This window comes from Belonocnema kinseyi, chromosome 4, assembly GCF_010883055.1.
Source record: "Belonocnema kinseyi isolate 2016_QV_RU_SX_M_011 chromosome 4, B_treatae_v1, whole genome shotgun sequence".
In the NCBI taxonomy this organism is placed as follows: Eukaryota; Metazoa; Arthropoda; class Insecta; order Hymenoptera; family Cynipidae; genus Belonocnema; species Belonocnema kinseyi.
Genome location: NC_046660.1, coordinates 12,754,836 through 12,782,234, shown reverse-complemented (window position 1 = coordinate 12,782,234; position 27,399 = coordinate 12,754,836). Strand labels below are relative to the sequence as shown.

General features: G+C 26.0%; 1 protein-coding gene across 1 annotated transcript in view; it reads right to left on the bottom strand.

Annotated features, from left to right (window-relative positions):
* LOC117171693 (tachykinin-like peptides receptor 86C) overlaps nucleotides 1-27,399 on the bottom strand; it is a 391,005-nt gene that overhangs the window by 43,207 nt on the left and 320,399 nt on the right. Inside the window, exon 4 of the mRNA XM_033359224.1 lies at nucleotides 1,392-1,472. Coding sequence (XP_033215115.1) covers nucleotides 1,392-1,472 — 81 coding nt within the window. The remainder of the gene's footprint in view (nucleotides 1-1,391; nucleotides 1,473-27,399) is intronic.

Sequence of the window (27,399 nt, the reverse complement as noted above, 5' to 3'; positions counted from 1 at the left end):
AGAGGGAGAGGGGGTATGGGGAGAGCTACGAAACCCTTTTTTCTAGGCGTATGGCACATAATCTGACTAATTTTTTAAAATCATTTTCGCTCTTTCGAGTTGTATCATTTTGTAAATCATTTATTTAACATCAAGATTCAGGCATCCATGATATTAATTATATGAAATGCCTAATATAAAGATGCAAAGTTTGAATTCCTGATCATAGAAAGAATTTCTCAATTCATTAATAAATCCGATTATTAATTAATTCACAATTTTTAAAGTAATTATTTTTACTAAAGTTATATTTATATAACAATTATTCTAAACTCTGAAATTAAATAATTACGCATATATTCATAATTTCTTTTCCTGGACATGAAGATAACATGTATATTTCGGCAATTTTCGATTTTAGTTATTTCCTTTATCATGAATTTTACATCGTCGGGAATTGAGTTTTTCGGGATTTTTTAATTGTCCCAAAAAGACATTTCTAGAACGGAAATTTTCTTCTCTGATTAGACGCAAAATATTAATTGCCTGAAAACTGTAAGGTATTTGAGGTTAATTACATATCATGCGTAACTCTAATCTAAATATTTAACATAATTTAAAAACTTTAATTATGACTAAATTTCTTATAATTTTGACATTTATATCTTCAGGTATTTAAATTATTTAAATCAATATAAAGGATTTAAAGTTTTGATTTCTTAAAGCAGGAATTTCGTATTTTCAATATCATTGATGCCTAATTACTCTTATTGATAAAATTTCGAAAATATATTTCATCAGACAAATATAACTATTTTTAATGTAGCGCAAGGTGTGAAATATCGTAGAAAAACCGACTTATCACGGGGCAAAAACCATCGGATTACAACCATTTATAAGCATTAATATCGCTTTTACCACCTGGGAGTTGTCTTACATTTTCACATCAATTCTAAAGCAATCGAGCTAATTTGCGGAAATGCGTCAGCGACATAAACAGGCAGTATGGTAGAAAAATAAACGAACACAACTTACATTTCCTAATTCAAAATTTAAAAAGCTAAAATAAAAAAGAAGATAGAAAAAAGGCCACCGCCAAATCTTCTTCCTTCTTTTTTTCTTTCTTCTGTTTTTAATTATAATTCGTTTATTCATGACAAAAAATATATAATATATTATAAAAATGTATTTTGTCGTGAGATAAAAATAAAAAATATAAAAAGACGAGGGATTTTTGATCATGGGATTTTGTTTTTTTAATATTTAATTGAAAGATTCGAGAGTACATTTTGTAAATTCGATCGCTGGATTTTTTTTAGAATTTCCTTAATTAGTTTATATGATAGAAATTTAATAAAAATTTGAATTTGTATTTATTCTTTATTTGATATTTTAGATTTTTATAAACTTACATGTATTCCGTTTTGCTATTTGGGTAACTACCATCGGGCCACTGCATGTAACACAGAATACGAGTGTTCCCATTGTGATACCTGCAACAATAATCAATTTAAACCAATTTAAATTAATAAAAAAAAAATTTTATGTATACTAATTTGCTCTTTTCCCTTTTCCGCTGTCCCCGCCGATTATATACTTTAGAATATTACGCCTGAAAACGATGTTCTTCTTCTTCTTTACTTTTTGCCTTTTTCAAAGAAAGAAACAATTTAAATAGGTAGACATAAGTGATTTCGCAATTCCAAGATTTCACTTCTGTCTCACTTTATCAAATGAGCAAGGAAAGGCCCCGGGGAATATTGTCTCTCGGTGATTAAATTTTGTTGTCTGACAACCATATTAGTTTTTCTTTCTTTCTTGCCTTATTTTTTAAAGGAGAAAATACAAGTTTCGAATAATAACTTATCCTGTCAATTTACCTCTGTAATACCGAGGAAATTTAAGTTTTAATCAATGGAATAGTCATGCAGCGCCTGACCAAAGCGACTCATACTACTAAGCGCTCTCAACAATACCGGACACGCAGTGGTCAATGCCGTTCTGGTCAGACACTGGTCTATCTCCAGTGTCCGCGCGAAGTATACATCAGGAAGAAATAATTTATTCAACAAATTTGGATGAATTCAACTGTCCGAGTTCAAAATTACAATCTTTTTAATTGGAACGTGAACTGTTAAATTTTTCATTAAGAATTCAGTTTTTGTGAAAATTCAACTGTTTGAAAGTTGAATTACTTTGCTAAAAAATAAATTTTTTATTATTGGAGATTTATGGTTTGAGTTAAAAGTTTCAATCTTTGGTGTAAAAATGTGTCTTTTTAGCCAGAAACTAATTTTTTGATTTTTAAATTCAAAATGTTTCAATAAAAGTTAATCTGCCTTGGTTCTAAATTCAACTAATTGGTAGGAAATTCGTCTTTTTGGTTAAGTTACGTTGTTTTTTTATTTAAAATTAAAATATCTTTTGCTGAAGATTCAACTATTAATAACAACTATTTTGTTAAAATTTATTTATTTTGTTAATAATGAAGATTTAACATTTTAGTTTTTATAACCTTATCTCTTGCTGAAAAATATAATATTTTGTAGGAAAGTTGTTTGATTTTGTTGTTGTTGAAACTTTATAAGTAAAATAAAGTAAATAACAAAACAGTATAAAGAAAATGAAAAATCTTGAAAAAGTTCCTTCACGTTGAAATGTAAAAATGTAATGCTTTAACTGTTCAGTTTTTCTTGCGTAGTTCTGAATTTCGCAAACTTGAATTTTCAACTAGTAAAAATACATTTTTAATAAAAAACAAAATAATTTAATTTACATCTGAAAAGGTGAATTCTTATAAAAGAAGATTAATTTTTAACTAAAAAAACTAAGTTTCCACAAAATACATTAAATTTCAATAACATTGGTAAATTTTCAACCATAAAAATAAAATTTTCAACAAAAAAATCAAATATTAACCAAAAATGGAATAGTTAAACTTTCAGATAACAAATTTAATTAAACAAAGAAATAAATTGTCAGCTGAAAACTATCAATTTTCAGTCAATGAAATTATTTTTCAACTAAAAATGTTGTTTAACAATTTAGTCACATTTTAAAAAAAAATGGTATACTTGACTTTTCAGTAAAACAAAAATCATTTTCAACAAAAACAGTTTGAACAAAATATTTTAATTTCCCACAAATCAAGTGAATTTTCAACCAACTCATTTTCTACCAAAAAGACGAATTTATCAAAAATATTTATTCGAAATAAGAGTTAAATTATCAAGGAGAGAAATGAATTTTTAAATAAAAAAGAAAAATGGCAAAAATGGCATAGTTAAATATTCAGCTAAAAGAAATAATATTCAGTAAAAAAGAGGAATTTTCAACAAATTCAGTTAATTTCAACCATTTTCAAACAAGACAAATAGTATTTTACTGAAAAAAATACATGCATTTTAAAAATAATACAAGAATTTTCAACCGCATAGTTGAGTTTTTAAATAAAAAAGATAAATTTTCAACCAAAAATATTAATTTTCAGACTAGGACATTTATTTTTATTTATTTAAATAAATAAATGAAAATTTGGTTGAGAATTGATCTATTTAGTCGGAAATTCTTTTTTTGTTGTTTGTTTGGTTCAAAATTGATCCTGTGCATTAGATCTGACAAGAGGGGGCAATGATTGGGGCCCCCTAATTCTCACCCCTTTTTTTTTAAATTTACATTAAAATATACATCATTTGAAGTCACCAATAAAAAACTTAAAGAACATAAATTGAATTAACGAGCAGACAAAATTATGGATTTTTTGTTTTCAAAGTATATTTTTGCTTTTAAATTACTTGATTTTATTTCAAAAACAATACTTGACCATACAAACTTGTCTTGTGATTATTTAAAATAAGTTTATAAAATAATGTTATTCCCACTTTAGACATTTCAAGACTGCGACCAACAATCTTTTTTTTTACTTTTGTTAAAATTATGTTGTTAGTGATGCTTAGTTGAAAAATTGTTTAATCCGTCATTTTTTATTAATTGCATGACAAATTATATAAGCAATTTCCCAGTGTAGACATTAAAAGGCAGAGTGACGTAGCCTTGTCAATTAATTTTGTTAAAATTATATTGTCAGTCATGTTTGATTATGAAAATTGGTAAGCCGATTTTTTCAATAATTTTAATAACAAATCAGATAAACAAATGCTTACTGTGGACATTTTTAAGACAGAAAATAATCGTTTTCCCTTTAATTTTCTTTAAATAATGTAATCCGTGACGTTTAGTAATGAAAATGTGTCATCTGATATATTTTTATGAATTTCATAAGCAAATTATATAAACAAATGCCCAGTACGGACATTTTAAGTCAGAGAGGAATTGCCTTTTCTCTTAATTTTCTTAAAATTATATTTTCAGAAAAGGTTCATGATGACAATTTGTAATCTGATTTTATTTATTATTTTGTAAACTTATTATATAAATGCCTAGTATCAGTATTTAAAGGCAGAAAAATTAGCTTTTCTTCTAATTTTATTAAAGTGTCTCGAATGATTTTTATTTATGGAATTTCACCATCCGATGTTTTTTCTTATTTTTTGAATAATTCGATGAAAACGCAAACTTGCGTAAGTAAAAATCACTTTAAGCGTCTTTATTCAACATTTTTTAAAAGAGTTTACTCATAAAATTAATAAGAAATAATAAATAAAAAAGTTTTATGATCGAGTATCATTTTCAACAAAAAAGGTGTGTTTTCGACCAAATGGTTCAGAATCAAATAGTTCAATTTTAAATTAAAAAATTTTATTTTATTTTAAAAAATTAATAACTTTCAAACAAAATAGTGAAATTTGTACCAAAGAGATGAGTTTAAGGCAAAAAATGTGACTTTAAAAAAAATTGTTCAGATTTTAACACAATACTTTAATTTACGAGAAAAATGGTGAATTTTTTAAAAATAAATTTCCTAACAAGATAACTTTTCTGATTCAAAACATGAATTTTTAATCCAAACGGAAAAATTTTCAACAAAACTCGTGATTTTTGGACCAGAAAAGATAACTACCCTGTAGCTGAATATTAAAAAAAAAAGTTAAATTATTAACACATTAGTGAAAAGATGCATTTTAAACCAAAAACAGTTACAATGTCACCCAAATGGTTGATTTTTTACGCAAAAAGACGAATTTTTTTAATGACAGTTCACTTCCTAACCTGAAAAGTAGAGTTTTGTAAATAAAAAGATTCATTCTTTACAAAAACTATAAATTTTCGATCGCAATATCTGAACTTTTTATTCAAAAATGACGAATTTTCAACAAAATAATGCATTAACAACAAAAAATATTTCTTTAAGCGAATATTTATTTTTTATTTAAAAAATATAAACTCTTAACTAAATAGCTGAATATTGTATTAAAATAGTTAAACTAAAATCATCCATTTTTTTCATTGATTAGAATGGACCGTAAGAAAGAATTCAATAACTTTGTTAAAATAAGTATTTATTGTAATTTTTTCAATTTTTCTGTTAAAAATCATGTTTTTTATGTATAAGATATGACTGCTAATATTTCAATTCTTAAAATCATACAAAATTATTTCTTCAAAATATCTGATTTCTTATACGAAAACCAACCCCAATGTGACCCTCAAGGGCTCAACAACCTACATAGCAAAGATATAAAAACATTCAAAATAAGTGATTTCTGCGTGGGAAGAAGAAAAAATAAAATGGTCTTTATCAATATTTTCATCTCATTTCATTCGGATTTTTTTGTTATCAAGATCATTATTTGGGAACCAAATAAAAGCTATTTTTTATATATTTATTCTGTAAATATAAATGAGTGGGATTTCATTGATTACTAAAGAAATTCTAATAATTTAAAAATGAAAAAAGTCACTAAAGATTAGTATAAAATGTGTAATTCAATAGTGGAAAGCTACAACTTTTTTCGTAAAAATATATAAATTTATTTTAGGCTGTACAGATGACTATACTAGAAGCTTTTCTATGAGTCTTATTTTATTCGAAGATGGATAAAAATTGAAAATCTTTGTCATAATATTGCTTTTTTATCATTGTATAAAAATGTTAAATAATAAGGAAAATTTTCTTTGCTCTTGTAATGATTTTCAGTTGCCCACTCATAAAAAATTAGAAAACTGAGGAAATTTCGTTTTATAAACAACTATGCAATATTTATTATTATTACTATATTTATATAAACAGTGGAGTGTTATAAGCATCAAAATATTTTTCAATTTGAATCAGAAAATGATGTGTTCTAATCGACTTCCATAAGACTGGTTCAAAAGTTTCTCTTGAACACTCTTCCAATGCTCAAATTTTGAAATTTTCGATATCTTGATCATTGAAGAATTTTTTTTAGAAAACTTTATGAATAGAAAAATATAATAAGAGAAAAGTATACAACATTTTCAGTCTTATAAAAAAAAAAATAAAGAATTCATTTTTGCTTTCTGAATCATTTTAAATTTGGTTAAATCGCATTGTTTTTTATATATTAACAAATTATTTCCAATTTCAAAAATGTAGTTGAATCTTTAACCAAAAAGGTGAATACACACAGAAAATGTCCTAGTTGATATTTTAATAAAAATATGAATTTCAAAGAAATGCTTATGATAAAAAGACAAAAAAACTAAAATTATTCCAAATGTAGAAAACTTTTACCAAAAAATACAAGCTTCTGCAAAAAAATGAAATTTTCGAATAAGTTTACAATCCTAAAGGATGAATTTTAAAAGAAGAACATTAATTTTCTACTACTAAAGATAATTTCTCAAAAAAATTAAAAAATTCTAATCATATAGTTGAATTGTCAATCAAAAAGATTAATGTTTTCACAAAGAAACATGAATTTCCATCTAAGTAGTTGGATTTTTAGAATAAAATGATCTCGGTTTAAACAAAACTGGATTAAATCAATTTTAAGAAAGTTGTGCCAGAATTCAGATATCTGAAAAAAAATAGTTTTTCTATGATTTTAAGAATCAAAATATTATAGCTGATGCAATTTCAAATGAGAGGCATTATTTTGTATGAAAAATTTTGAAATCCACAAAAAAAGACATTAATTTTAACCATCTATTTTGCAAATGATTTTTTTCTAACCATTGCTTCTTGCAAAATTAAAAAAAAATTATTGCATTTTAATAAATAATGGCTTATTTTTTCCGGGAAAACATTTTTCGTAACTCTACTGTTTCCAATTTGGAAAGCAAATTTTTCTATGGCTGAAATCGTAAAAACAATTTGTTTTGAAAAAACAATTTTCAAACAAATAATTATACTTGAAGGTTATTTTGTAATTTTTAAAATTAATCTTTTTTTGTGAATTTCAACATATTTAATAAAAAAATCATCTTTTTTGTTTGAAATTACATCAGTTATAATATTTTGATTCTTAAAATCACAGAAGAACTATTTTGTCAGATATCTGACTGTTGGCACGACAACTACCTTAATTTAGAAAAATTAATGTTGCATGTAAAAAACTATATTTCAACAAAAAAATTTTATTTTGCATCAAATTTTCAACCAAATTTTGGAATGGGTGTAGTTGATTTCAGTTTTGATCACATTTATTTTTTTATTGAATGAATTATTGGTTTCGTGAAGAAAATAAGATAAGGTAGGTGAATTACGAAATTTTTTATAATCTTTATACGTTCGAGCAATGATTTGCAATACTATAATATTCGAGTGAACAAAATTGTTTTTCACATGACTTTGCAATACCGAATAAGTGCGTAATAATTTAGCGTGCCTAATGAGATAGCGACTAGTATATATACACAAACATTTTCAATATTCATTAGTTACATCCATCTTGGCGATTTTTTCGAAACCAATTTGCAAGTATATTAATATATTGTACTTACAAATTGGTTTAGGAAAAATCGCCAAGATGGCTTGAATTAATATTTTATATGTATAATGCCTTATAAAATTGAAGGTCAAAACATCGACAACTGTATTTTGGTGATTGTGAATTCTCTTTCGTTAAAGCTCTTTCGCTTTAACGAACACATTCTCATTAAATTCTCATTCTCTACTTAATTCTACCAATTTTTTTTTAATTTCCAACTTTTATTTAAATAATCTTTAGAATCAATCAATAAATTCATGAAAGGATTTCAAATATTTTAAGGTATTTTTCTGATTCGTTAGCATTTTCGAGAGCTTTAAAAAGTTTGAGAGCATTTCAAAATATAGCAAAGGATTTGAAATATCTGTGAAAATTTGATATGATTCCTACAATTTTATTATTTATTTCAATAGTTTGAAGAGATTTTCTCGACGTAAGTATTTTAGGATATTTTAAAAGATTCCAAGGCATTTCAAATAGATTTAAGAAATTTCAAGGGATTTCCAAGGGCTTTCACAATTGTAAAGGATTTTTATATTTTAGTAGATATCCAAGAATTTATTCACAAGAAAAGTAAGGAATTTTGTAGGCTTTCAAAGATTTGAAGAAATTGTAAAATATTGTTTGCAATTCACTTGGAATGATAATAATTATTGAATTATAATTACACAAAATGTAGAACTGTAAAATTTAGGATTTTTTTAAAAGTTGTATTTTTTTTAAATATTATCTTAAAACTATTCAACTTCTATGTTTTTCAATTTCTCGTGAAAAGTTGCACATTCTTATAAAAGAAAGAAGCCTTTTTGAAGATTCAGAAAAAAACTGCTAATTTTTCTTCTGCTGAAATTAAAAAAAAGTCTGCCCTATAAAAAAATGCGTGAAATTTGTCTTGTATCGTTTTTTTAAACATTTAATTTCATTATTGAACAACTTTTGTGAATTCATTTTTTCATTTAATTTTTTAATTTATAGTATTGTTATTTTTTATGATTAAGACAAGAATGAAGCTTTCTATAAAAAAAATAGTTAATAAGAAATTTGTATAATCTTTTTGTCCCATAAAAAAATGATTGAAAGCAAATTTCTAGCTCCTGTTTGGCTGAACAAATTTTTTCCATTCATTTTTTTCGTTTTTTCCTCAGATTTATTTTTGTAATTTTTAATGTTACTTTTTACGATTGAAAAAGATATAAAGTTTTCACATAATATTAATGTCTTCTCATTATGAAAAGAATCTGAAAATAATGCAAAAAACTGGTTCTAAGAAAATATTTAAATATGATTTCGAAGAAAAATGTTTTTAAATAAAATTTTATTGTAGCTTGTGTCTTTTATCCAACCAGTAAATTTTTTTATTTTACGATTGAAATAGAATCTCCCTATCATATTAAAAAATGATAAATAAACATTTTTGTTTTTTTTTTTCATTGAAAAAAATTTTATCTACTTATTTTTTCTTAGCTTGCGTAGTGTGTCGAAAAATTTAATTTTTGTATTTTTAATGTTTTTATAAATGAAATAAAAACTACGTTTTCTGTAAAAAAGTGATTAAAAGAAAATTTGTAGATATTTTTTAGGTGCTTTTTTATTTGATGTTTTTATTCACTATTCATTTATATCGTGCGTTATTTAGCTTCATATTTTTATTTTCGTTTTTTTTAATTTTGTAATTGCTATAACTCTGCTATTTTTTTTATGAAAAGATTGATTAGGATAAATGTTTCAAGTACTATAAATGAATGTACAGAGAATTTTTGAATCTCGAAAAAAGTGGTCTCGAATTTTTCGAAAGATTGCGTTGAAAACTTTAAACGATTTATTTATTAAAAATAAATATTATAGTTTTCTCATCTGGAAAATGGAATCCCTTGGAGCTTTTTCGATATTCCAAAAATAAAATCGTTTTCCATACATTCAGCTTTAATCGGGAAAATTGTTATTCTATGGAAGCGTTGGTTCAAGATTTACATAAAAGAAAAATCTGTCTCTCGTAACCAAATTTCAAAAAAGGTGTAATATGTGCTGAGTCACTAATTTTATTGATAATCATTTTTTAAAGATGAAATATATTTTTCTAGAAGATAATTCATTTCTTTTTTTAAAAAATTTTTCAAAAAATTTACTGAAAAATTTTACGAAAAGTCTCATAATCTTCCCCGATTTTAAACAATTTTAGAAAACCTTACTTCAATAGATATTTAGGTGCTGTACAGGTTTTAAGAAAATATCGAAATTTTGATAATAAGCAGCTTTTAAAGAATTTTGAGTACAAACGAAAATGTTGTAACTCCTTGAAAAATTTCAAATAAAGTTTTTTTTTATTTTAAAAATTAATTTTCGAACCAAATAGAAAAATATGTGAACATCAATCAAATGATTTCTAAAAAATTTATACCGTTGGAAATAAGAGCGTGGAATTTATCAAAAAAAGAAGAATATACAATAAAATAGTTGAATCTTTAACAAAAACTGTTTTATTTTAATATTTAAATTATTATATTTAAATATTTTACCAGAATCTCAAGAGCAGTTTTTTCATTTTCTTGATACTTTTTTAATATTAAAAAGCGTCAATTTTTTTTTAATTTCCAAAAATCTTATTTAGTTTTGAACTTCATGAAGTCTATACGAATTTCCTCAAATTTGCAAAAAATTTTTTAATTATTCAAACTTTTCTTAAAATGGTTTTTAATTTTAAAGCTTATTTTTGCATAAAAAATCAATTTTCCAGAAATCTTAAGAAGAGATTTTTATTTCTTTTTTTCTCTTCAAAATTCTTCAAATTCGACAATCTTTTATATTGAAATCTTTAAAAATAGCGCATGTAATTCAAATTAAATTTTTTTTAAGGATCTAAGTTTTTTAAAATCCGGCAAAATTAAAAAAATTTCGTAAAACCTTCCGGTTTATTTTTCGATTTATTTTGGTACATTCAAAACCTTGAATATTACTCTGCTTTACAAAAATGATTAATTATGTAAAGAATTTAAGTTTGTCCATTGATGAGCGCAAAGTTTTATAGCTAAAAGTTATCTTAATGTTTTAATAATTAAAATGGTTTTGTGAATTTGTAAAGTATTATAGCAACGAGTAATTGGAAATATACTCTTAGTGAATTTCGCAGAAAATATTGAACTTATTCATTGAAAAATATCCAAACTCTGTATTTTTTAAAATAGAAATTGTTTAAGCAATGAATATTTCTTTCAAATCTTAAACGCATCATAACGAATTGTCGCCACAAAGATGTTCTTATTCTATTACGTAAAAAAAATTGAAAATATTCGTTAAAAAAATATGCAAACTGAGATTTTTTCAAATAAATATATTCACCCGCTGTGAAAATAGAAATCAACACTGTCTATTTAAGTTAATCAATTAATTAACACCTTGCAAAAGACAACATATGTTTCTGAAAGAAGGATTGGTTTCTTCGATCTCTATAGTAGCTTAATGGAAAAGTACCCGGCCGGCAATCGGATGTTCCCTGGTTCGATTCCCTCCGGAGCGACGGAGAAGATCTTTTTTCAGAACAAACTTTAATTTAAAAATTATATTTCCTCACTAACAGTTATTTTTGATAGTTTTTGCATTAATATAGGTCTGTCTTTAATAAATATTGATTATTAAATAAAAAATTAGCCACATTTTTTCGAAATTTAAGAAGCTTTACTTTAAAAACAATAATTGTCTAAATCCAATGAATAGTCTGGGCGAAAAATTAATTGGTTATTCGAGTTTGAAAATTATTAAAATCTTCTTTAAAATTTATCTTTTTGGTTAAAAACGCAACTATTCAGTTCAAATTTAAACTTTTCTGGTTAAAATCCATTGTTTTAGTTGATGAATCATCATTTCAGTTGAAAGACCACCGTTTTAATTGATTATACATTTTTAGGTACAATGCTAAAGATTTCTGTTGGAAACTTCCACTAAATGTATTGGAAGTTTATTTCCGAAGGAATTCGAGAAATTCACCAAAATTACGGAATTCAAGGAATTCGCGGAATTTATATAACGCCTAGGATTCACGGATTTCATGGAATTCATTAAATTCGCGGAATTCAGAAAATGCATGGAATTAATTAAATTTGTGGAATTCACGGAATACAATGAATTTAAGAAATTTAAGGAACTCATAGAATGCAACAAATGCACATAATTCAAGGAATTCATGGAATTCACGTCACTCACGAAATTCATTGAGTTCACTGAATTTATGAGGCTTAAATAATTTAAGGAATTCAAAGCATTTACGGAATTTACAGGATGTAAGTAATGGACAGAATTCATGGAATTCACGAAAAACACGAAATTCATCAAATTCACGAGAGTCACGCAATTCACGGTAATAAAGGAATTCACATAATTCGAAGAATTCACAGAATTCGTGAAATTTACGAAGAATTCACGGAATTCGTGAAATTTACGAAGAATTCACGGAATTCGTGACATTTACGAAATTCACGGAATGTACGGAATTTAAGGAATTTCTCAAATTCACGGAATTAATAGAATCCACGCAATTCATGGAATTTGCGGAATAATGGAATTCACGTAATTTCATGGAGTTCAAGGAATTTAAGAAATTCACAGAATTCATGGAATTCAATGAATTCACGGAATTTTATTAACACTATGAATTCCGTAATTCTCAAAAATACCATGAATTCCGCGAATTCCGTGATTTACGTAAATTCTATGATTTTCGTAAATGCCACAAATCCTTTCATTCCCGCGATTTCAGTGAATCTCTTGAATTCCATGAATTCCGTAAATTCTATGAATTCGGTAAATTCCTTGAATTTCTAAAATTCCGTAAATTTTTTGAAATTCGTGAATTTAGGGAATCCCATGATTGCCGCGAATTTCGTGATTTTGATGAACTCCTTCAATTCATGAATTCCATGTATTTCGTGAGTTCCTTGAAATTAAAAGATCAAGTTGAAAATCAAGTTCAAGATCAAATTAAAGATTGATGTTGAACCAATTGAATAATATTTGATCTGGCCAGAAAATATATTCGTCTTATCAAAAATTGCTTAATAGCAAATTTGATCCTTTTTCGGTGAACAGCTTTCGCCTATTAATTTTTTTTGTACCTTGTATCATCTTTTCAGGCAAACAAAATGTATTTCCTATTTTTAATTCTGTTTTTGGCGATTAAAAAAAAATACTGTGAGTTCAATCAAACAGATCAATTGCAGATTCATAGATCGTGTTTGGGTCTAAAATTTTTTTTCATTAATTTTTTTGTACCGTACGTCGTTTTTACAAAGTTTAATTTTTTTATTTATAATTTTATTTTTTACGATTAAAACAGAAACTACACATACCTCAAGAAAATGATGAGGAAAAAATTAGTATATCTTTTTTGAATAAACAAATGTTGTCTATTCACATTTTTTTCGTCTCTTGTATAGTTCTTCCAAAAGCTTTTTTTTTTCTTTCTAAAACACTATTGTTCACTATTAATTTTTGTCGTATTTTTCGTCGTATTTACAAAAATTTTATTTTTGGTTTTTAATGTTATTTTCACGATCGAAAAAAACGACGCATGCAAGATACGACTATCTTGCATAGTTTGATCACAAAATGAAATTTATGATTATTTATTATTTTTTTTGCAAAAAAAATTCTGGACTTTTTTCCTTTTTTATTTTTCTATCAAAAAAGTCGTTAGGATAAGTTGTTCATCTTTTTCAGTATTGCAAATAGACTAAACTAGAATTTCTAAAATAAAAAATAAATTGGTAACAAAAATGTTCACACACATGCAGATTTATTCATTCGCGAAAACCGTTTTTTTTTTTTATTTCAGAAGGTCTCACAGCGTGGAGATTGTACAAAAAAGAGGCGAGGGAGTGCACATTTACGCCAATCTAATACCTTCTCCGATGAAAATAAACACTTTACTTTTTAATCTAAAAATACTAATTTGAAACTAAAATTATGAATCTTCAACAACAACAAAATTAACTTTTAAGAAAGTAGTTCAACTTTTGACCAAAGAGCTAAATTTTTCAACGAAACATGTAATATTTGATATTTCATATAAAAAAATAATTAAAAATAAACAACAGTTGAATTTTATTAACAAAAATAACTTTTGAATAAAATGCATGAATTCAGAACTAAAATAGATTAGTTTTCTATCAAATAGTGGCATTTTTGCGTAAAAAATTGCTTTCCTATGAAAAGACGAATTTTTATGAATATAGGTATATTTTTAACTATTATAAATAGTTTAATTTTCTACCAAATTGTTTAAATTTAAATCCAAAATGTTGAATTTCCTACAAAAAAAAGGAAAAATTTTATGAAAAACAGGTATATTTTCAACCCAAAAGTTAAATTCTCTACCATATTGTTAGAATCTGGATAAAAGAAGGAAAATTTTCAATAAAACAGTTGAATTTTGAACGAAGAGGTTAATTCTCAACCAACGAATAAAGTTTTCAAAAAAATAATTATATTTTCATTATATAAAATTAATTTTTAACATAAAAATTTATATTCTATAAAAAACGACGAATTTTCAACGAAGACATAAATTTTTATTTAAATAGTTAGAATTTCTACCAAATTACTGAGTTTTTCAGCGAAAAATCCGAATTTTCTACGAAGCAATTAAATTTTTAACAAAAAAGTTAATTTTCAACAGAAGAACATTTGCAATCAAATTATTGAGTTTTCAACCAAGAAGTGTGACTTTTGAACAAACTTGTAAAATTTTGTCGTTTTCAAACCTCTTGAATAATCGTTTACTTTTGTCCCCCTCACCCCCTCAGCAAAAAATTAATTATTTAATAGTTAATAAATAAATAGTAGACAATTATTTCATACTTTATTAATAGTTAATCAATCATTAATAAATAATGAATTAATAATTAATTAATAATAATTAATGTTTTTGCGCAAATTTGTGGAATTAGTTACCGGTAGCGCTCTTATTTAAAATGATTTTTTCATGTATTTGTTTGTGATTCTTTACAATAAGCAATATTCGTAACACAAATAAAATTTACAATTTAATTGTGAATTGTGATCAAAAAAAAGAATTTAATTATTTTCAATTTTCTAGCTAAAAATATTTTTAAAGTGAATAACCTATTCAATTCAAAATCAGAATTATAGAAATCTTTTTTTTATATTTTAAATCAGGCTTTCAATGTTTTTATAAATAATTAATATTGATGAACAAATTTTTTCGTGAAATTATTATTGTTGATATTATAAATAAATTTAATAAACAGATCAATTAAAAGGACTGGCATAAAAAATTTTTTTATATATCTACAGATGCCAAAATAATGCGTTTGTTTGTTAAATTTGTTTAAGAAAATCATAAAATATATCAATTAATCACAAATGTTGCTTAATTTATTACGAAGATCCCAGTAAATAAAGTCTGAAATCGAAAAAAAATTCCGTTTTTACAAATGCCCCAATACTGCATTTGATTATTAAATTCGATTAAAAAAATGATGAAATTAAACAAAAAATTATTATTTTTGCTGAATTTATCATGATGGTCCTAATTTAAAAAATTCACATCGAATTTTTATGTCAACAAATGCCTGATTAATGCATTTTTTCATTAGATTTGTTTGAAAAAATCATTAAATTTATCAATTGATTATAAATTTTACTTAAATTGTCATGAAGTTTCCAACTGAAAGGACTGGCATTTGAAAAAAAGAATGTTACTGCTAATAAATGTCCGAATAATGCATTTTTGTGTATTGAATATGTTTTTGAAAAATCATAAAATAATTCAACAAATTACGAATTTTGCTAAAATTATCATAAGGTTCCTTATAAAAAAACTGACATAAAAATAAAAATTTCTATGGGAAAATTCCTGAAAAATGCATTTGTTTATTAAATTTGTTGTAATTTCAATAAAATTAATCTCAAAAAATTTTAATTATCGTGTTTTTATCAAAATTTCTCGCAATATAACTTACTCGGTGAGTGCGATTTTTCAAAATCGTGAAAGCATCTGATTATATGTGTAACTGTTTATACGAATTAATTCATTCTTAAATTAATTTATTGATAATAATAAAAAAAGAAAATTTAATAATAATTATTTTAAGAATAACATTTTTCAAATTATTGTTGTTAAAAATTTAATTTAACTGTACTAAAATATATTAAAACAGAATCATTCAGAAAATTTACAAAAAGATACATATTTAGTTACAAATAATAAAACCGGTTTATGGTAAGTTGGAAAAATGAAAAATAGTTTATCTGAAAAATATCCACTCTTCCAAACGAGAATTTTCAACTAAACTTAAATGTAAAGACGTATAAATGACGTAGCATAAAAAAAGAGAAATACTGAACGGCGTATAAATATTAATAAATAAAATATTATTATAATTAATGGCTTTCGTTTAGTCCCTAAAAAACTGAACCTATTTTTCTGGAAAAGGGCACATTTTTTTATTTTGTTATCAAATCTTTTGTAATGATTAAAAATTTTCGTGAATTTGTAATGTTCTATAGAAAATGTTTATCTCTAAAATAATAAAACGCTTTCTCTTTATTACAAAGTCTCTTTTACAGAACATTCTCGATTTTTATTTACAACAATAAGGACTAATACCGAGAAAAAAAACTATTTTGGTAAGCAATTGAATTTTTGTTAAAACTTCTTTTTTTTCTAATAATTTGTTCAACTATAAATTAAGCTCTTATATTTCCGGTAAAAAGTATGTCTTTTTATTTTTTTGAAATCCATATTTTTCCGGTAGAAAAATTTTATTAAAACTTCATATTTTTTATTGTATTTCATCATTTTTGATGAAAACTTATCTGTTAGGTCAATAATTTAATTATTTTTTTAAAAATTCGTATTTTTGTCTGAAATTAATTTTTTAGTGAAATTAGTGATATTTTTAATTGGCATCCGCAGAATTAAAAAAAAGAACATATCCGGAAAGAGCCCAATTTTCAAACCAAGAATAATTATTTTTTTCAGCAAGTGACAAGTATAAAGATATTTTAAATTAATTTTCGATTTTTTAAACAATTTTTATGTTGTTTTTTAAGTATGAAAAGCGACTATTTTAAGAGATAAATAATAGAGTTGATGATTTTTTTGAATAATATTTTGGAATTAACATATTTAGTAATTATTTATACAATTTATTTAACTTCATATCTTAAAAATAAGATAATATTTAGTGTGAATGGCAGTTTACAATTATTTAGACTATTTTTTTAGCAATATTTTTCTTCTGCAAATCTTAAATAGTTACTATTTTATTAAATTTAAGAGGCAGTTAATAAATACTAAAAGTGATATCTATTTCAGAAAAGAGTTTTGTAATTATTTCAAAAAATAACAATTCCTCGCTTGCACTTTTTCAAAGCGAATGTAACATTATTATCAGAAAGTAATAACTTTTCACGATTTAGAATGAAAAGTGGTTTAAACAAATAAAAATGTTTTAAACAATATTAAAATGCCCTAAGCAGAATAATATTAATTTTAACATTCGTTAATTGTGTACCTAATTGGCTTTAGAAAAAACTTTATACGATTCACAAGGAAAATATTGTTTAAACAAATTGAAATTATTTAAATAATTTACAAATATCTTAAGTTAGAAACATTATTCTTGGGATTTATATTTATCAGCTGTATAATTTATTCCAAAAAATACTAACTTTTCACAATTTACAGGTGGGGAAAGACTTTTTAAACATATAACAATTGTTTGGAAAATAAAAAATAATTTTTAAATGCTGTTAAACATGTTAATCGTCAAATATAAATAACAAATTCAGAAAAAAATATTAAAAATACCGTCTTCAGCATGAAATTGCCTTAAAACTGATACTTTTCATTTTTGAGTCATTTTCCGGGCACAAAATAAGAGGATCAAGGGTGTGTAAATTAAAAATTGTAGCATGAAAATTATTTTTTTTTAAATCCCTAAGAAGTAAGTAAACAATAAATTTCAAAATTTTAATAACCTGTATTTTTTCTATTTTTTCGGAAACCGTACTTTTCGCATTTAAAATCCCATGCTAATTTCAAAAACCCGGGTAAATGGGTTCGATCACTGAAAATTGAAAATTAAATTATTGAACAATTTAATAGATTTTTTACGAATACAAGAGTATTTAATTCTTAGCAAATGAATTAAGCAATATTTTTCTTTTTTTCCTCTTTGAGCGCTTTAAAAAATACAAGCAAGTGCATTTTTGAGAAAAAAATAGAAATCGAACTTACATTGCAACCTGCGCATTAGTTTCAGCTAAAAATACAAAAATGTTAAAAGCCAAACATGAGAAAGAAAAATGACAAAAATTTGACAAACAAATAATTAATATTAAATTTTAATTAATATTATAACTTTATATTTATTTAATTAGTAACAATAAAAACTGATAAATAAAAATAAATAATAATAATAAGAAATATAATATTATAATTAATATTACAAATAAAATACTTTAATAAATTGTTAACATCTAAAATTTAATTTTTTTACAAATAATTTGAGTTAACAAATAAAATGTTTTCATCATTTTTTCCTAGAAAAGAATTATTTTTCTCCTTGTATTTACCGAAATAGTTTTGCAGACATACAAAACTTTAGGAAATTGTTCAAAATAAACATTTATCTTTGTTATAAATAGTTCAACATTTAAAATAGGAAATTTCTAAATAGCTAAATGCTGCGTGTTAATAATTTCGTGCTGATTAACAAGTTATTAAGCTTCAAAAATTATTTCATAGAAGTAAAATTGTACAACAAACAAATTTTTGCTTTCTCTGTATGCTAAGGTTGTGATTTAACTTTATTAAAAATATAGATAAGAATTGCGAGAAAAAAATTTATATTTAAAAATGCTCTTTTTCGTAGATTTGTTTTCTAAAATATAGACTAGAAATTGTAACAGTTGTAAACATGACTTTGTGCGTTTGCTAGAAATTAATTTACTTTATTCTTAAGAAATATTTCAAATTTTCTTTTTAAAATTAAAACCTACAGGCACCTTCTTGAATAGTAAATTCAAGATTTCCCCACTGTGCGGAAGATCAATCTTCTCTACGTTTACTATCAAAATTAAATCTCGAAAAAGGACTTTAAAAATAAAGTGAATTATTTGTTAAGATAAATAAAAAATCGTTCTTCTTGTGCTAGAGAAAAATAATAAAGGCATTCTTGCGGTTATATTGTTAATTGACAATAAAGTTGAAATTGAAAGGATTTTAACAAGTTTGATTGGATTGTTGCTTACGGTTTATGAGATACGTGAAAAGTTATTGTTATCAACTTGTAGAACATGAAAACCCTTTAAAATGCAACGAACTCAAATCCTTTCATGCCAACAATTTATAAAAAATTAATTTTTAAATTAAAACGAGCACTTTTTCGTGGAAATTTAGCTTTCTTCAAATATTCTTATGTGAACGTCTTTGTTGCATCTATAGATTCACCCATAGTTTTGATCAAATTAAAAAATTGTACTTTTTAAATTATAAAAAGGTTCTGGAATATTTACAATTTAAACTTTTTATAATATATGAGACGTTTAGAAATATTTAATTTATGAAAAAATTTTCTAACTAGTTACTATTCCAATAATAAATCACAACGATTTTAGAACAAAATAATTTTTTTATACAACATACTTTTACTCTGGAGTATTTGATTCAATAAATTGCTTATAATACGTATGTCAAATTTTGGAAGCAAAAAAGGTGTTATTTCGAACTATTCACCACATAGCCCTTTTTGAATTTCGAATTCTAAGGAAAATTTTTTTTCACACTTCAAGGAATTAACAACAAAAAAGTCAAGAGATTTTTTTTTCAAATATCATTGGAATATTTTTATATCAATAAAAACTTGGCTTAATATAATATTTATCTCAGAAAAACGTTTTAAAGAGCCGATAATGACACAGCATGAGTATCGAATGAAATATAATGAACACTACCTAAAACAGAAAATCACGAGAGAAAGTTGCATTAAAAAGTAACATGCCATACTTCTCTCGCAACTTGTGTGTAACTTTCTGTTCTTTTCAAGCCCCTTAACTTGAAAGAAGCTTCTCTTATTTAAACGTCCACATGCAACGAACACAAGTTTCGCAAAAAACTTGAAGTTTATCCGATTTAACTCTCGGGAATTAGAAACTCCTTTGAATCTTGAAAAAAATTCCAATCCTAATTTCTGTTTTTCTATAGTTCCAAAAAGTTCACCCAAGAACATTAAATTGATACTTATCCTATATTTTCCATCTCTAAGCCCACCCGCTCTCCTTGTCTTCCTCGCTTTACCTTCCTCGCTTTGTCTTGCCAGGCACGCATGTCCCTACTTCCTCGCTTTGTCTCGCCTCGCACGCATGTTCCTACTTTCTCGCTTTGCCTCGCATTCCAAACTCTGCCTCTGCGGCTAATAGCTAATACAGTAGTCCCTACGACACTTCTCGCTTTCGGAGCTGTAGCAGAAGCGAACAGGAAGTGTCAGATAACCCTCTCTCCTGCGTGAAGTCGCGTTCGGCGCAGTAGGCGTAGCCAGCCGCGAATGCGTGTGCGTGAGATGAGGCAAGGAGTAAGGGGAAGCGAACGAAGGAGAAATCAGGAAATGAGAAGTGTCGTAGCGAGCAGTGTCGTTGAGTCTACTGTACTTGTCTACTATATAAAATATTTACATTTTCCTCAAAACTAATTCCTCTCCTATTTACAATCTTTTCTTATCCATTCCTCTTTCTCCTTCCTTATCTTCTTTTCAATTTTACCCAACACCCACTTCATCCGTGCTACGACCCTTTTGTCCCCCCTTTTAGGCATCAATATCAACATTCTTATCCTACTTCGATCCACCTCCTCCCAATGCTCCAAACAGTATTTCAAACTTGCATCCCCTTTCCCGCACATTTCACACATCCTCTTCTTCCTATAAAGCCAAAACCTATTCCCCTCAATCAAACCCCATGGCTTCCTTGCCCAACATCACTATCCATCCGTCACTCTCTTCCCCTTCACTATCCTACTCCTCTTCCCAATCATATAACCCTTTAATACCCTCCCTTCGCAATCCATCGTTGACTCTACCCACACTTTCTTTCACATCTCTTTTTATTTGCTTCACAATACGAGTCGAAATGAGGAAAAAGGTGCGGTGGTATAGAAGGGAGAGAAAAAGAAGTGGCTAAGTGGGGTCGGTAAAGCAGAGATGAAACAAAGCTTAAGGATAGGGAAGGAGGGAAAAGGAATGGAATTAAAGGATAAGAAAAGGAGAGGGCAGGTCTTATTATTAATGTGCTGCAAGCTCTGAATTTTTGAAGTCAACTAAAAATATGGAAGTAACAAATTTTAAATACTATATTAAACATGCCTTTTTTGGTTAAAAATGAATTTTTCTAAATTCTTGTGATACTTTTAGATTCAATGCCTGGAATGAGAAATCCGTGTCTCACAATAAAGTGGCCGGATTTTAATTTTAAAATAATTGCAATTTCAAGTCAGCGTACCGGTGGAATTGAAATAGATTTAAGAGGTTGGCGCGGGAGAATTCTTATATCTCACCAGAAATTTTACTGGCTTGGTGCCAACGGACTTTAAAGAGTAATACTTCAGTAAACTATCGAGACTTTGAATCTACGTATCGAAAAATTAATTCGCGAGTAAATTTTTGCTCCGGGCATTATTATCAAATATTTTTGACTTTCTGCTTACAAGATTAACATTTATTTTCAACGAAATGTTCAATTTTCGAAGAAAGACGCAAGCTACGAAAAAAAGTAGGTGACAGCTGTTCGTCAAAAGACGAGCTGCAACTTCGTCATCAATCATTTTTCGATGAAAGGCGTAGTTTTGTTTTATTTTTGAAAAATAAAATTCTTAATTTAAATGTTAAATTTTCCAACAAATGAAGCAAACTGCGAAAAAATAATAAGACGCAAGTTGTTCATCCAAAAAATAGCTACAAATTTGCATTCATTATTTTCTTATATAATGTGTCGTTTTTGTTTTATTCATAAAAAACAACTTTGAAATTAAATAAATAAAATTTTTCACAAACGACACACACTATGAAAAAAATGAACAGGCGAAAATTGCTCATGCAAAATACAGCTAGAAAATTGTTATTCATAAGTTTTTGATAGTACACATAGTTTTACTTTTCATCGTAATAAAGAACGTTACATTTTTTTTTAAATTTTTTCGAAACCACAGAAAATACGAAAAAAAATCATTTGAGAAAAGTTTTTTCCAGAAAATACCTAACAATTTGCTGTTAATAATTTTTAGTTGAGAAAATAAATTTTCTTCAAATTGTAAAAAATAAGATAAAAAATAAATAAATTTTCGAAAAATTAAACAAGAGGCGAAGAAAATCAAGACAAAAGTTAATAATTCGAAAAAGGTCTACACATTTATTATAAACTCTTGTTCTAAAAATATATTAAAGATATGAAAATTAACTTTCTATAAATAGGACACAGGCGCAGAAAACAAAACATTTTAAATACTTTCGTTTTATCACCAGTGCATAATATGAATTGTAATAATATAAATGTATTCAAACGATAAATTTTTAAGGGTAGCTGAGAATAAAATTTAATGAAAAATTATAAATAAATGTTAAACGAAGTATGCAAAATAAAATTTGCACATTAATTTGCAATATCTGAATAATCAGGGTAAGACCGAGGTACAAAAATAAATATAATTCAAATTTGATATAATAGTGTCTTGAGCATAGTTCAGAAACGTTGACAGTTGGGAGAGAATCGAGTGCGAAGCGCAAATACGTAACAAGAATGCATTCTTTAAGGCCAAAGAGTTTTAACGAAAGAGAATTAACAATCGTTAAATTAAAATTGCTTATGCTTGAACATTTAATTTCAAAGACCGAGCATGTAACGTGAAGTAAATATATCATCGAAGTTTATTTTTCATGTCTGAATAAGCAATCCCAGGCCGAGGTACATAAATAATTGCAATATAAATTAGATATAAAAGTGTTGAACATAATGTAGAAAATGTAACATTTTGGTCAAAATCTAGTGCGAAGCGCGAGATATGTAATGATAATATGTTCTTTATAGCCTAAAGAGCTTTAACAAAAGAGAATTCACAATGACCGAAATACAGTTGCCAAAGCGTAGACCTTTCTTTTGAAAAGGGATTACATGTATATTTAGGACTTTCTTTTGTGCAGATCTAAAGAGACTTTAAAGCTATACCTAAATCGCATCAAACAATCCTATTTATGTGAATAGTATTTATTTTTGTACTTCCTTGAATAAAAAGAAAAGCCTTCCTTTTATGCATACAATGAATCAATGCTCTCCATCGCTTCTCAGAATGGCCTTTATTTGCAAAAAAATTCTTACGTCATGTGAAAAAGTCGAAAAGAGGTCTTTTTCTATTGTACCTTGAACAATACTCAGATATGAAAAATCCCGTGAAGAACGTCGGTGAGAATAAAAATGTAAAATCAATTAATTCGAAACCAAATGGTTGAATTATCTACAAAAATTAAAATTTTTTAACTATATTATAAAATTTGTAAACAAAAAGAATAAGTTTTCAACCAAAAATATAATAGAATACTTTCGAGTCGAAAAGAATTAACGAGTTTTTATGTTATATTGATGATGAGAGTAGTGAAAAAGTTAGTTTAGTTGATAATAAAAATTTAGGGAAAAAAGATTTTTTACTCAAGAATGAAAAAATATTCTAACCATTTTTCGAAATAGCATTTTTCAATAAATACCTAATAGACGAATTTTCAAGAAAATATTTAAAATTGTAAGTCGAGAATTTAAGAAAAGAAATTAGGTGTTTACGATGAGAGATGAAAAAACCATAAAAGAATTTTCAACCTAAAATTTTCTATCTAAAACTATAAATTTACAAAAAAAGCTGAATTTTCGCTTACATAGTTAAATTTCAAACCAAAAAGAATGAATATTTAAAACAAAATTGCTTAATTAGTTACTTTCGTTAATAATAAAAAAGACAAATTTTAATGAAAAATTGTTGGATGTTTAATTAAAGCAGATGAATCTTCGACTTAAATATTCAATCTTCAATCAGAGAAATGAATTTTTAACAAACTTATTTAACTTATAACCAAATGGTTGAATTTGGAAACAGAAAATAAAAGTTGTCAATGAAAATGGAATACTTTATATTTCAACCAAAAAAGATTTTAAATTACAATTTATACAATAAAAAATAACGAGTCTACCAAAATAGATAAATTTACATACTAAAAAAACAAATTTTCAACCAAAAAACGTTTTTGAGTAAAAAAAATATACACATCATCAAAAGTTTTCAACTTTCCAACCAAAAAGCCAAATTTTATACGAAAAACTTTATTTTTAACCATAAAATTACATTTTTAATGAAATAGATAGATTTTTATGTAAGAAAATTTATTTTTCTCTAAAAAATACTAATTTTAAACTAATAAAATGAATATTAAGGCAAAAACTGCATGCTCTACAAATGTGGTCGAATTTCAACCATGTAGTTAAATTTTTAACTAAAGATGTGAATTTTGCAACTTAATTGGCAGCTTAATTTTCCATTAAATTGTTGAATTTTCCGGGCAGGAAGATGAATTTTCAACCAAAAATTTTCATTTTTAACAAGAACAGAATTTTATAACCAAAAAAGCAAAATTCTCTAAAAAGAAATTTATTTATAAGCTGATAATGTTAACCTTCAACAGAAATGTTATTGTTGAACGAAATAGTTTAATTTCCAAAAGGAAAAATAATTTTATTTTCAACAAAAAATAAAATCTTCTAAAGAGGATTAGGTTTTAAACTAAAACAAAAAATATTCCACCATGTAAGATTTTTTAGTCAAGAAAAAATAAATAAAAAGAAAACCTGAAAATATAAATTTAAATTCAGCCAATAGACTCAAGTTTTTAACAAAATTAATTAATTCTCAATAAAAGCAGTTTAAGTTTGAACCAAATATTTATATTTTTAAGAAAAAACGATGAAGTGTTACAATATTTCTTTTTAGATCAATTAATCATGGACTTATTAATACAAATTTTAATTAATAGACTTTTTTATAGTTTTAAAAATATAAATTATTTTTTATAAAACCAAACATAATTGTGGAAAATAAAAAAGTGCCTGTATAGGTTTTATTTGAGAAATATAAAAATATGACATTTAATTAATTATTTTAGTGTAACATATTAACATATAATTTAATGTAATTTATAAATAATATTTATATTTTTAAATATAATTACAACTATAATATGTACTTCAATTTTCAAATTTTTTGAATTTCAGTACTATAGAAAGTAAATTTAAAAACAATAAGGCTAATTTTCTATATTACGGAAAAATATATCAGAGTCAAATTCATCAAACCTCAGAAAGAAAATTTCACAACAAACTGTTAAATTTTAAAGCCAAAATGACTTTCTGCAAACAAGTTGAATTTTCAACGTAAAAATAATGATATAAAGAATGAATTTTCAACCAGAGTTTAATTAAAAAATTTTATAAGTAGCCCATCTCAATCATTTCTCAGAATCGATTTTATTGAATAGGAATTTTTACGAGATATTAAGAAAACGAACAAAAGTATTTTTCCATTCTGCTTCGAACGGGACTTGAATATGAAATATCTTGTCGAGAAATTTTGTAGGATTAATAAAATAAAATGGAATTTTCTTCGAGATTATAATTTAGAAAAAAACAATGATTAAAAATATGCTCTTCGATTTATTTTTATACCTGTTCTCTCATACAAAGTACTAAATTTAGTTAAATGAGTATTGTAACTGAGTTTCTTCCTCAGATTTCCCTCTGAATTTCAGAGCAAATCCTTTAAGCGATAAGACTTCAAGGACTTATTTTAATGAATATCCCACTCCAGACTACTTATCACAGATTATAACTTTAACATCCTCCCATATATAGAATATTCCGAATTCAAATTTTCCAACCGAATTTATCCAAAATGTGAAAAAAGTTAGGAAAATAATTATTATATAAATATCACTAGCTTTATTATACTTTTTTCATTTTTAATGTTTGCCGTATGAAATTTTATCTTTAAACCAAACGAAAGAATTTTCTACTAAAATAATGAATCTTTAACCAAAAAAATCAATTTTTAAGAAAGTAGATTAACTTTAAACTCAAAGCACCGAGGTTTTGATATATTTATTCGTATTTTAGTACTGAAGTTTAATATTACCATACAGGTATTTAAAACATGAAAATGATAATGTAGTATTCTAAATTCGAAATATTATGAATCTCCCTTTCAACAATTAAAGCTATAAAAAATGATATTCTTTTCACTGAGTTTTCAAAAATCAATTTAAATAAAAATGATACTGAATATCATAATCTCGAAAACGTATTTTAGAAATTGATATTGTCAATATGAAGTTGACAGAAATCTGTGACGCATAGCAAACCACGAAATCATTATTCTTGATTTTTCATATAGTTTCGTTTGAGAATGCTCCTTGACTGTTTCCGTAATTTTCCGATCAAGCCGAAAGGTTGTAATCCAGAACATTCAAATGGGGAACTAGTCTGGTTCCCGACCATGCGACCCCACTTAAAGTCGGGGTCTATATGGGTCATCTGACTAGCTCCCGACCAGTAGCGACACGGTAGATTAGTCGGGGGCTGTTTAGGTGACCCGACTTATCCTACTCGGGGCCTGATCTGGTACTAGAAGGGGTCATATGATAATACATCTGCTTCAAATATTAACAAAACTCTTCAAAATTTGTGAAACATTCCCTAAAAGGTTGTCCAAATACTTATTACTTACGGAAATCCCATAAACTTTTTTGAAATATCATTAGTGCTCAAATTTACCCAAGATTTAATAGGGAACATATCCTTCGTCTAAAAATGCATAAATTTATGTAACTGAAATTCCCAAAAATTTATGCAATATTAATTTTAAAAAAAAACTTCAGCTGGAACGCAGCAATGGAAGAGCTTTGTTCTGAAAGAACCGCCATGTTGGTCACGATAGTTTCTTCTCCAGGTAATTATGCTTCGTTACGTGTGGACTGCTGTCTTGAACATTCGACGCGTCATTTCTGTTGCGCGAGAGGCGGCACGTCGCGCCCTTGCGGATTTCCTTTAAAGCTACCAGTCCAGAACCGCAAGACTCAAATGAAGGTAGTAGCGAAATCTGAACTGTACCGTGCTTACTAATTTACTACTGATATACTGCTCTTCACTGATTAATCAAAAACTTTCTCTCTTTCCAATTTCAACTACATGAAGGATTAGACTTTATTTCCATATGGCAAACCTTTCAGATCAATTTAAAAATAAGCATCTGTACAAATTTAGAGTCTTATGACTTTTGGGAGACTTTTTACCTACATCTATATGTATCTTTTCCAATATGGATTTTCTTAAAATTCCATACAAAGATATTTATAAATGTTCCTAGAAATTCGCAATTGAGACTCCGGATTCTATAACCACGCATAAAATTTGCCTGGCCGCTTCAGGCCGCTCGAGTTGGCCCCTGATGGCTTGAAAATCAGTTTTCGAA